Raw genomic sequence first — 13,053 nt, 5'->3', positions numbered from 1 at the left:
ACTTACCTCCTATAATAACAAGCAAAATATATGTCACTTTACCAATCTGATCAACATATGTATCACTGCTATTCTAACTAAAATCTGCTACTATTTGGATATCTGTACCAAATTTAGAACAACTATCCAAAATGAAGAGTCAATTTCAGTTCTACCACTCTAAGACTTCAGAAACTCCCCTCATTTCTGACCCATTCTTATGTGTACTCCATTTGCTAAATATATTATGTCTTGGGAAAAGGGCTTTAGTACAAAATACATATATTGTGTCTCTTACACAAATTTAGTTCTTACCTGACACTGCATTTAAGCCATGTCCAACATTTCTCCCAGCTGAGGTAGATGTACAGTTAGTACAGGAAAGTTTAGGTCTCTTTGAATCATGATCCCGTTGCTGGTTTTGTGATCTTGAGCGTGCTCCCTGAGTTATCTCTGATTCACTATACCATGGAGACTGAAATGGTGATGCAGATGCTGACGCTGACATAGACTGTTAAGTCAAAAAAGTTTTTTTTAAAGGAACAAAAAAACACATTCAGCATTACACGTAATCTGCAATACTCTTAGTAAATTCTCAAGGACCATTCATTCCTCACAAGTACAAATTTGTCTATAATGCAGTTTTATTCACAGTCTTTGTTCCCTTTACCCACTTGTCCCTTTACTTTATATTATAATTATAATCTGTTGGGCTATCAATCTGATTAGGATTAACTCTTCTATGTAACTGTAAATAAACATTTGGTTAGCAAACACTGAAGAACAAAACCTTTATAATCATTTTGTTTTCCTGGTTTAATACTACATTCTTCTGAGGAACCTATTTCTTGTTGTTAGAGGTAGACAGAAGCACCAGGAAACTAATAAACTGATTGTGAATGTTCTCTAAAAATGAGATTTTAAAAGTAATAAAAAAAATTTTCCTGGATCTAATGCTCATTCTTCATGAATACAGTCATATGTCACTATAAATGGCATGTTAAAAAAAAAAACCCTAGTATTTACAATTTCTCCATCAATGAAGCAACAAACAGCTAAAATTAAGTACATATTAAAGCTCTTAGGTCAACATTTTCTCTTAACATATAATATATGGACATAAAATAAAACAAGCCAGGACACAAAACTCACTCACAATATACAAATTATTTTACTTCTCCCTAATTCTTTAATTCATTAGGCAGTTTACTCAATATAATGTGCAAAAGGATTAGTTTATCTCCTTACAAATATAGGTTTAAATAAAAAGAACATAGTATTTCAACCACAATTGTTGAAATTGTTCCCTTATTTCACTGCAAAGTTCTTCCCTGAAGACAGATTGGACGCGTGCGTGCACGCACGGAAACACACAGACATGTTTGCCATAAAATCTCTAAATTGCTTGGAGACACTTAAGACTAAAATAAAAGAAATTTCTAGGGAACAAAGGGAAAACCTTTTAAATCATTTTAACATGTATATGGTAAAAAAATTAATTTTACTAGAGAATATTAAAATGAAATGAAGTTCTTTTAAAAGAGTTGTATTTCTTGACAAAAAGTGGAATTATCATAGGCCATAAATACAGTCTACATTAATCTAGTATTCATATGAAAAACGTAGAGTCAAAATGGTGCTCTATCAGATTTCTAGAGCACAGATAATAAACAAATAATTATATAATAAGTACTGTAATAGGAGTTCTGTTGCAAGTTTTACAGAAAGGAGTCTATATCTGAAGAAAGTAGAGGAGGATTCATAGAATGTGACAGTTAGGGGTTCTGTGGGCAGGCAAATGAGGAAATTATAGATAAGACAACACAAAAAATACGTATAAACCACTTTCCCATGGGAATCCTTGTAAGGCATTACTACTTATTTGATCTTCAATTATACTTCAAATAGGAGAAGCACACTACATGCATTCAGAGAACTATAAAAGTTCATGGTAATTCTACAAAATAAACTTTATACATATGGAACAGCAGAAGATGCAAAGCTGAAAAAGTAGACCTACATCAGGATTTCATCCATCCCTTGCCCAGAGACTATTTTGCTAACTGAATGTGGCATTTTTCAGCTTAGTATAAACTTGGTCTAACAATTCTTTTACACCAAATACTCCACAGAGTCCCAATTAATAAGCTGGAGTAGGACAAAAGACAAAATTCATTAGTTCAAAATCTGGTCCATTTTATGTGGCATTATAAAGGTACTATGGACCTTATCCCTGGCAGGCTAGCAATTCTCTAGATTTCAGAAAACAAAAACATTGTTTTCATTTAAAATTTTGGAAGAATTGCTACTTTTGACAAGGAAACTAAAACAGCAAATACCACCTAATCTTGTCCCCAATTTTTAAAAAAGGGCATTTCACATGCTCCCAAAACATGATTGTTAACAGACTTAAGCAGTAAACTTTATTTGTACAAAATCTGTAACCTGTCCTTATTTTTTCTCATTTTACATAACACGGACAAACTTTTAGTGAACAGCACTTCTGCAAATATGACTTTGGGAACTGCTGAAGAAGGAAATGGCACAGATCAACTACTTCTTAGATCCTTAGAACACTGGGGAAAGTGAAAAGGTTGGAATAGGAAGAAAAATGGAAACACAGAGTAATTATAAAAGATAAAAATTTATCAAATTTTGGAGACAATGTGAGAAATTGAGAAAAAAACAAGACTAAAATCAGTCCAGTTTTCTAGCATTGGCTACTGATGAGAAAAAGATACATTTACTGTTCAGGAAACAATTTATGACTCAGAAATCTAAAGTAATCTACACAGCCAAAATGTGATCCCAGAGACAAAGGCTTGTTAATACCAATATATGGAGAGGTAAAAGTTAAATAAAAGTTCTGACCAGTTTTTCTGCTGACTTACATTCCAAATTAAATTTTTTTTTATTCCTATCAATTATGTCCACTGTTCAAATATTCTCAGTCTGATGCAATTAGTTTTTTTCCTCCTCTGAAGTCTTCTAATGAAGGATGGGATTCATTTAACCACAGACTTTCTCTCTTATGCTCTTTAGAACTACTGGCCACCAAATGAAATCAGGGAATTAGTCTGCCTCCAAAGTATACTGCCTTGAAGATAATGGATACCTAAAACATAGTAGTTTTGGGGTTGTTTCCACTTTTTGGCTGCTATGAATGATGCTATCATGTTCAAGTTTTGTGTAGACAACTTCACTTCTAACTGTCTTGGGTTTAACTAACAGGTCATAGAGTAATCTGAAGTTCAACTTTTGGAAGAATTGCTGAACTGTTTTCCAAAGTGGCTGTACCAGTTTACACTCCCATGAGCAATGTCTAAGGGTTCCAATTTCTTCACAATCTGGCCACCTCTTATTTTTCAGCCACTCTAGGGGGTATGAAGTGATATCTTATTGTAGTGTACATCTGCATTTCCCTATTAGCTGATGGTGTTGAGCACCTTTAAATGTATTGGCCACTTGAGTATCTTTGGACAAATGTCTACTCAGGTCCCTTGCCTATTTTAAAGTGGGCTGTCTTTTTACTGTTAGGATGAAAAGGTATTGTTAAGATGTCCTTTACATAATCTGGATATAAGTCCATTAGCTGGTATATGATATACTAATACTTTCCCCATTCTCTAAGTTGTCTTTTCACACTCTTCATAGGCTTTTGACACACGTTTTTAAATGATAAGCACAATTAATTCTTTCTGCGTTTCTTACCTCTAGACTTGAACATTCACATGAAACTAAGTAGACACAGAATTATTAAACTTCTACTCCCATTTGATGGAGTTCTTTTTCATTTTCACTCTATTTCTGGTCTCTACACAGAATGGGTAACAGATTTGGCTTCTGGAGTAAACATTTTTCATGAGTTACTTTCAACTCAAAAGGTTATATATGTTTTCATAGCTGTATTTTTTGTGTGGTAAAGATCTTATGATCTACTTTCTTAGCAATTTTCAAGTAACTATAGTCAACCATGTCATACATCAGATCTGCAGAACTTATTCATCTTAAAACTGAAAGTCTGTACCCTTGCCCAACATCTCCCCATTTCCCGTAACCCCAGCCCTGGCAACCACTATTTTACTCTCTGGTTCTATGAGTTCAACTTTATTTTACATAAAACATACAAATGAGATCAAAAACAAAACAAACAAAATGTTATATAGATAAGAAATGTGACGTGTATCGTATGTGAATTATAAAATAAAAAGGGGTTGGGGCTAACGTAACAAAGTAGATGAAATACTATATTGTATATCTGAGAAATCATTTATGAAACAGTTTGGAAACTTAAGGGTTATTTTTGTGTATGTCTTTTAAAATTTATTCAACATACCACTGATATACAATCTTATATTAGTTTCAAGTATACAACACAGTGGTTCAACAGTTACCCGTATTATTAAATCTTTACCTCTAGTGCAGTCACTATCTGTCAACCTAGGAAGGTATTACAGAATCACTGGCTATAATTCTCTATGCTTAAGCACCATTCCCATGACCAACTTATAATTGACCATTTTTGTGTTCTTTTATTCCCCAATAGGATTGTTTTATTGTTGTTCAGTTGTATGGGTCAACCCCTTATCAAGATATATGATTTGTAAATATTTTCTCCCTTTGGCAGGTTGCCTGTTAATTTTTCTGATGGTTTACTTTGCTGTGCAGAAGCTTTTTAATTTGATGTAGCTCCAGTTGTTCATTTTTGCTTTTGTTGCCAAATCCAAAAAATCACTGCCAAGACCCATTTCAAGGAAGTCATTACTGCCTACTATTTCTTCTGAGTTTTATGGTTTCAGGTCTTATATGACAGCCTTTAAACCTTTTTGAGTTAACTTTTTTAATGGTGTTAAGACAGTCATCCAGTTTCATTTCTTTGCATGTAGTTGCCCAGTGTAACCATCACCATTTATTGAAAATTATGCTTTCTGTTGTACATTCTTGGTTCGATTGTGGTAGGTGACCATACATGCATAGCTTTATTTCTGGGCTCGCCATGCTTTTCCACTGATCTAATTGGTCTGCTTTCATGCCAATACTATACTGTTTTGATTATCACCTTTGTAATACAGAGTGTGATGACTTCAGTGATGTCCTTTTTAAAGATTACTTTGGCTATTCAGTGTCTTTTGGGAATCCAAATCTTAGGATTCCTTGTTCTAGTGCTGTGAAAAATGCCATTAGAATTTTGATAGGTATTCACTGACTGGACCTGTAGATTGCTTTGTGTAGAAGGGACATTTTATCAATGTTAAATCCTTCAATCATCAGCACAGAGTATCTTTCCATTTGTGTCCTATTCAACTCCTTCCATCAAATGTCTTAGTTTTCAGTGTGCAAGTCTTTCACCTCCTTGGTTAAATTAATTCCTAGGGTTTTGTAAATGAGATTGTGCTTAATTTCTGTTAGGTCCTTGTTAAGTGTAGAGAAACACAATTGGTTTTCCCATACTGATTTTATACCCTGCAACTTTAATGAATTCACTGATTAGTTCTAATGGTTCTTAGGAGTCTTTAGTGTTCTATGTAATATTGTGTCATCTGCAAATAAGGCAGTTTTACTTCATCCTTTCTAATTGGATGCCTTTTATTTCTCTTAACTGCTCTGGGTAGAGCTTCTAATCTATGATGAATAGAAGTAGTGAAAGTGGGCATCCTTGTCTTGTCTTATTCCTGAACTTAGAGGAAAAACACTCAGCTTTTCACAGTTGAGTACGATATTCACTGTGGGACTATCATGTAACGCCTTTATTATGTTGCTATATCTTCACTCTATATCCATTTTGATATGTTTTTATCATTAATGGATGCTGAACTTTGTCAAATGCTTTTCTGCATCTATTGAAATAATTATATGGTATTTATCTTTTATTCTGTTAATGTGGCATATCGCTGATATGCAGATGCTGAAGCATCCTATTGGGACAATTAAATGATATTTATCTTTCATTTTGTTAATGTGGCATATCACTAATTGATATGCAGATGTTGAAGCATCCTCATATCCCAAGGACAAACCCCACTTGATCACAATCCTTTTAATGTAGTTTAATTTGGTTTGCTAATATTTTGTTGGGATTTAGATGTATATTCATTAAGGATACTGAGGTGTAATTTTCCTTCTTGTGCCCTTATCTGATTATGCATAAGCTAATGCTGGCCTCATAAAATGACTCTGGGAGTGTTACTGCCTCTATTTTTGTGTTGGAAGAGTTCAAGAATGATTGGTTGAAATCTGAAATGTTTGGTAGAATGAGTGAAGTAATGTGGTCCTGGACTTCTGTTTGTTGGGAAGTTTTTGATTATTGATTCAATCTCATTTACTGGTCTGTTGAGATCTTCTATTTCTTCATAATTCGATTTTGGTTGGTTATGTTTCCAGAAAATTCATTTCTTGCCCAATTTTTTTTGTTGTGTAATTATTCATAGAAGTCCCTACAATCCTTTGTATTTTTCTGGTATCGTGTAAAGTCTCTTCTTTCATTATTACTTTATTTTAGTTCTCTATTTTTCTTGATGAGTTTAGCTAAAAATCATTTATTTTGTTTATCTTTTCAAAAATCTAGCTCTTACTTTCACTTTTCTATTGTCCTTTTAGTTTCTATTTCATTTATTTATGTTCTTTTTTTACCATTCCTTTCCAATACTGTACTGGAAGTTTTAGTTCATGAAGTAAGGCAAGAAAAGGAAATAAAGGGTATACAGATTGGGAAGGAAAAGATAAAATAGTCTATTCACAGATGACAAGATTATCTATGTAGAAAATCTGACAGTTCACACACACAAAAAAACCCTCCTGGAACTTATAAATTTATAGTAAGGCTGCAGAACACAATGTTAACATACAAAATCAATCATTCTTCTATATACCAGCAATGAAAAAGTATAATTCGAAACAAAACAACCCCTCCACAACTCAATAATAGAACGAATAAACCAATTTAAAAATGAGCAAAGGACCTAAAAACATGTTCAACATCATGAGTCATCAAGGAAACTGAAATCCAAACTGCAGTGAGATACTACTTCACACACACCCATGACTGGGTGGCTAGAACCAAAATGTAAGGTTAAGTGTAGGCAAGGATATGGAGATATCAGAACCCTCATACATAACTACTGATGGGAATATAAAACAGTTAAGCTAGTTTAAAAACAGTCTGGCAGTTCCTCAAATAATTCAGCATCTAATGATTGTATGTCTCAGCAATTCCTCTCTTATGTATACACCCAAGATAACTGGGAGAGAAAAAAAAAGTTCACACAAAATCTTACACATAAGTGTATACGGTAACATCATCCCTAACAGCCAAAAGGAGGAAACAACCCAAACGTCCATCAGTGCATGAATGAATAAACAAAATGCGGTATACAATGGAATACTCTTCATCCAAAAAAAGGAATGAAGTATTGATATGTGCTACAACATAGATGAATCTTAAAAAATTGCTAAATCAAAGAAGCTTGTCAGAAAAGACCACACAGTATGTTTCCACTCATGTATATGATAGACCTATTTAGGTAAATGTATAGACAGAAAGTGGATTAGTAGTTGCTTAGTGCTGTGGGGGTAGGAGGTAATGAAATTATAGCTAAAGGGTCTTGGTTTTTCTCTTAGAGGTGATGAAAAGGTTCTAAAACTATGGTGACAGTTTGCACAACTCTGAATTTACTGAAAACCACTGAACTGTGTACTTTACATGGATGAGTCATATGACATGTGATATGACTTGTATCTCAATAAAACTATTCTTAGAAAAAGAACCTTAACAATTGCTCAAATGCAACCAGTGTTATCCACTGGACAATGCTTAATCATGGAAATTCACAATTAATCATGGAAGTAATGATGGAATGAAATGCTCTTCCTTGGCTCCTGATTTCTATGAATCAATGCTTTGACTATGATGATAGTTTCTGCTTTAAAATTTTCCAACCAAACTTACCCAAGCTATAACAATAACTTAAACTCTGATCTTGTTTTCATTTTAAATATTCTTGCGCTGGAGAGTATCTATAACACTAACACTAATGTGGAAGTCTTATATACTCTACTTTCTATTCAGAATGAGTTGTCTCAATTTTCATAAAAAATTAGCTGATCTTAAGAATTTATGGACTCGCCCATTCCCAACTTTATAAGAAATCCAGGTAAGAAATTTTACATTTATTAAAATGGATAGAGTTCATCTATCCCTCAAAACACCCTACTTTTAATACCTGGGTCGACAGACTCCTAGAAAATTAGTATTTAGATCACTCTGTTGTCCCTTTACAGAACTGTTTTTTCACTGAGCTGTTCTCTGGCATCATGCACTTTGCTTAACTGAAGTTTACCAATAAACAGTTAACATTAAATTAGGTATGTACTTATAGCATCAATACATTAGTATACATATGTACTACATAACTAGCATATATATTACTATACATTACATACTGACACTAAAGACAATGTCCATCATTCACTGTTCAGACCAAATTGCCAAGTATTATTTTCTTTGAAGAATTGGTTATTTCTTTTCCTTATGATCAAAACACAGCTGGCTCTGATTCCCTGTGATCTTTCTGACACCCAAACAAGAGTCCAAGTTTATTTAAAACACTGCAAGGCTTATGAATGCCTACCAATGGTACAAAACCAACCCACTCCCAATGGATGGTTCATCTGTATTTTTCCAGATTCCCATTTTAGGGCTATTTTCAATTTCCTGTCTGTTTATATATGTATGTATGTATGTGTGTATACATATATATAGCTTGGAAGCTACCCTTGTATTAGACAAGCAAAAAAAAAAAGTTGATGACCATTTGTTATTTTAATTATTGAGAAAACATAATATGCAAATTATGCAATGGTACTGAGTTTTTTAATAGCTGATCTACAAACTAGAAAAAATGTAATAAACTGAAAAAAAAGGACCCTGAACCTCATAAAGTCTTCTATTTTATTATTTTACATTAAAAATACATAATGTATTATTTTACATTAATCTGTCACCAAAGCAAAAAGAAAGTGCAGTGGGATTAGTGGATGTTTCAATTAAGTTACAGAAATATATGTAAAAGCTATATAAACAATTACATATTCATAGAATATTCCCAAATTTTTACTTGTGACAATATCGATTATAGGAGTTAAATCTTCTTTTAAAAAATATCTAAAATTCTACTTACTGTTACCAAAGAGATAAGACGATAGTAGTTTTCAACAATTCAAATTGTAACAAAAATTAAAAGATGAAGTAACAGAAATATCAGCAAGATTACTAACAGAGGCAGCCTAGCTTACAAATGGCTGAAAACCAAAAGGTATTTAGAAAAATAATTGTTTAGAACTCAGACATTTTCCCAAAATAACAATGCTATACAGAAGTTTTAGATTCTTAAACTCAGGAATATTACACACTGATTATGGGACTAGAAGAAATCACTTACCTTTCCAGATTTCAGATCCTTACCTGGAGAATTTCACAAGTATCTGTCCTATTTGACTAAAAATAAAACTGAAAAATGTTCTATAAAATAAGCACTATATAAATATAAGGTATTTACATATTACTTAACCATAACATAGTTGAAATTGATTATGCTCTATTCATGACCCTGCTTTCTGAAGCTTCAGTTTCATTAAATATCTCAGATAAGGGGAATATTATCATGGACAATTGTGCGTGAGGAAGTATCAACAATTTTAAAAACTGTTACCTTTGATATTTAAAGGTCTTATTCATTAAATATACATTCTGTTGAGTAACATTAAGAATATCATATGAAACTAAATATGCAGTATGTAATTTAAATATTCTGATAACATGTTATACTATACCTTAAGGGTATTATCTACTTAAACCAATGTAAAGCCAAGAAATGATAACAGTAGCAATGATAATCATAATTATAACTGGAAACATTTGAACTCTTATTAAATTTCTGGCACTGTTGTTCTTAGTGCTTTGCATATATTTCTTTTCAATTAATCTTAACAGTAACTGTTTATGCAACAGTTATCACCATTTTATGGAAGAGTTAAGAGAGAAGCAAAACATATTGTTACAAACACAGGAAGTTCAGTTTCTAAATCAGAACTAAAAAGTAAAACAGGCTAGGAATGACGAAGATTGGAAATGTTCTATAGTTCATTGAAAAAAAAAAAAAAGACTGGAAGTCATTTAAAGCAATTAAAAATAAGGAAAACTCCAAAATTTAAATTATGGATTTAATTTAGTTTAAATTTAATATATAAGTTACTGTATGATTAATAAGAATCAATAAAATATGTTTGTATTTAACTTCCACAATGAAAATGTGATTTTGGAATAATCTATCATTTAGAAAAAGCAGGAAGGAACAATCAAAAAATAGTTACAATTAAAACTGAATGTCAATAGATTTTCTAAATATATTAAAAACTTTCAGCACCTAAAACATTGTTATAACAGTAATAAAAATAAATACAGCAGCTAACATTTATATAGTGCTAAACATGTGGCATGTACTATTTTCATTCAGTAAGTTAATTCATTTAACTCTTAACAACCAGATTGACTAAATGATATGGAAAATAAGGAAGACGTGAAGTAACTTGTCCAAGTTCACACAGCTAGCAAGTAGTGGAAAAGGACTCCAATCTAGGCAGTATGGTCTGGTTTCAGAGTCTCTGTTCCTCACTAATAAGCTATGTGAAAACTCAAAGATTTGTACACAAAATTGCCCCCCCCCAATTCTCCTCACTTAATGAAGTCACAATCACAATCATTTAACCCACAACATTTCTACAGGATTCCAAATATGTGATTTTGTTTCCCTGGCAAGCAAACTCTTGTCTAGCAACAAAAAGTGCATTACTGATGTAAATTTAAAATAAGACCAAATAAACAATTTGTATGACATCAAGAAGTAGGCAGTTAATGTGAGCATTTTAGAGAAATTTTTTATTTCAGTCTTTCTCTGAACATTTTATAAAATGCTTATTACTGTGCAGAAATTTTAAATGAGACTATCATGTAGTACATCACATGATATGTACAAATATAAATACTTAATGACTTTAACAGAAGTTTTCATTAAAGGATTCTCTTAGAGTCAGTTTAGGCATATATAATGTTCTGAATTATTCAGCCAATAACACAATAAACTTAAATTTGAAAGATGAGTAATATAATGTAAATTAAACCTACACATCATGCCAAGATTTATTCTGGTGTATACTATAACTAGTGTTTAACTAGTAACACCAATAAGCCATTTCAAACGCAAAGTACTGTGGTCCTAAGGAAAATCCTTAGTTAAGTAATGGTAGCTTATGTAGTTTTATACAGATTATGTATCAGTGCAAATTCATTACTAACCACAAAATAAAATGCTAAAATTCATCTGAAAGATCATTAGTAATGTATCTTCAAAAAAGATGGCCTGTTAACGTAACAGTCATCCACCACTAGAAGCCATATTTCAAAGAAAAACACTGAACAATCATTATTTCACCACTGCTGTATGTACATCAGAGAAATGTCAGATGAATGAATGTCATGTTAAAGAGAAAGGATGCAGTTCTTCGTCCTTTGACAAAGTCAGCCACATAGACTAATTTAGTTAAATTTATATTTAAATAGATACTTAAGTTTTTAAGAAAACAGGTTTCTAAGTCTTTAGAAAGTATGATGACTTTATATAAAACCACAATGCCTTGTATAAAATTCTAAAATCCAGAGTATGAAACACATTTAAGTTTTTCTACTTGGTGTGAACATTCATTTTACTGCAGATATATTAATGTGCTTTGATTACAGGATTACTCACATCCAGTTGCGGGTGTTATAAATACACTCCACTACTTCTTTTAAATCCAAAAAAAAATATGGCCCCAAAGATTTTGAAAATGAGACTATGTACATACATTCCAAATTAAGATGTTACCTGATATTCAGAATCCAGTCTAAATGAAGAGTCTCTTGAGTGACAGGTATCATTCAAACTACTTCCTCTGCTTCCAGACATCATCCTTGCACTTAAAGAGCTGGAGGGCTGAACAGAAATTCTTCTTGGAATCCTTGAAGATTTAGATTCCATTCTTAAGGTTTCCTATGAAATGCAGACTTCGATTAAGTGCCTTTGGGAAAACATGCTATCCTCTTGATTCTTAATCCTTAGTCCAACTCAAAGCAAGAACCAACCATGCAAATGAACTATATCTCACATTACAAACTATGAGACTATTATCACTCCTCTTCTACAAAACAGAGGTCTGAAGTCCATCAGAAGTTCCCCACTGTCCATAAAATTAAGCAAACATGATAAAAGTAGGGTGAGTCACAGAGGTTTGTTGTTTCCAAAGCCTGGGCTCTTCCTTCCTCAATTTTCTCTCTCTGTATGAAGTCCAACACGAATTTGTCTTTGACTATTACATCTTGCTATTCTTATCTAGTGTGCAATACAAATACCATATGCATTAGCTATTTTGTACTATGTTCATATTCCTTCACATAGTATGCTCTCACAGGCCTGTTTGTATGTCCCCAGAAAGTCTAAACATTCCCCTTTCATCTTCTGGTCATGGTCTTAAAACAAACATTTTCTTGTGTGTTTCCACTGTACATCCTTTTATTAAGACCTCATAATAACTTATGCTGTAATCTGTTTTCCTATCTGCCCTTCTCAAAAGTGAGAATAAGTTTTCCTCAGTAAACATTCCTCAACCACTGCCACACCTGATTTTTAAATCCCCCACATTTTTAAAGTTCAAATTACGCCACTTCGCTTCTACAAGAGAACTACATTAGTACCTGTTTTCACTAACCAAAAGAAATCCAAAGAGGATTTTTGCTTTTACAGAAAGAGGCATAAACAAAAATAGAGTTCAGCGTTTGTTTTGCAGCAAGCCATCAGAGGTAGCATGCACAGCAAACAAGTGGCACCACCAAGCTTCTTCTCTGGGAACTACATTCAGCATCTCAGCATTAAGCCACTGTAACTTTGAACTGTGCCTGAGCACCTGTGATTTCTCTCAATTTATTTCGTGCATCCCCTTAGCAAGATATGTCCTAAGGTATCAGAAAAGCCTGAGGGATTATTT

General features: G+C 32.8%; 1 protein-coding gene across 5 annotated transcripts in view; it reads right to left on the bottom strand.

Moving 5' to 3' along the window:
• Positions 1-13,053, bottom strand: part of MARCHF7 (membrane associated ring-CH-type finger 7) — a 50,656-nt gene that overhangs the window by 21,573 nt on the left and 16,030 nt on the right. For all 5 annotated transcript variants that reach the window (XM_036995905.2, XM_036995906.2, XM_073241548.1 and 2 more), the window contains exons 2-3: positions 11,898-12,062; positions 295-490 (exon numbers count right to left, since the gene is read on the bottom strand). In XM_036995905.2, coding sequence (XP_036851800.2) covers positions 295-490; positions 11,898-12,050 — 349 coding nt within the window. In that variant the 5' untranslated portion in view covers positions 12,051-12,062. The remainder of the gene's footprint in view (positions 1-294; positions 491-11,897; positions 12,063-13,053) is intronic.

This window comes from Manis javanica, chromosome 7, assembly GCF_040802235.1.
Source record: "Manis javanica isolate MJ-LG chromosome 7, MJ_LKY, whole genome shotgun sequence".
Taxonomy (NCBI): domain Eukaryota; kingdom Metazoa; phylum Chordata; class Mammalia; order Pholidota; family Manidae; genus Manis; species Manis javanica.
Note: the sequence above shows the minus strand (reverse complement) of the source record. Positions and strands in the feature narration are given on the sequence as shown.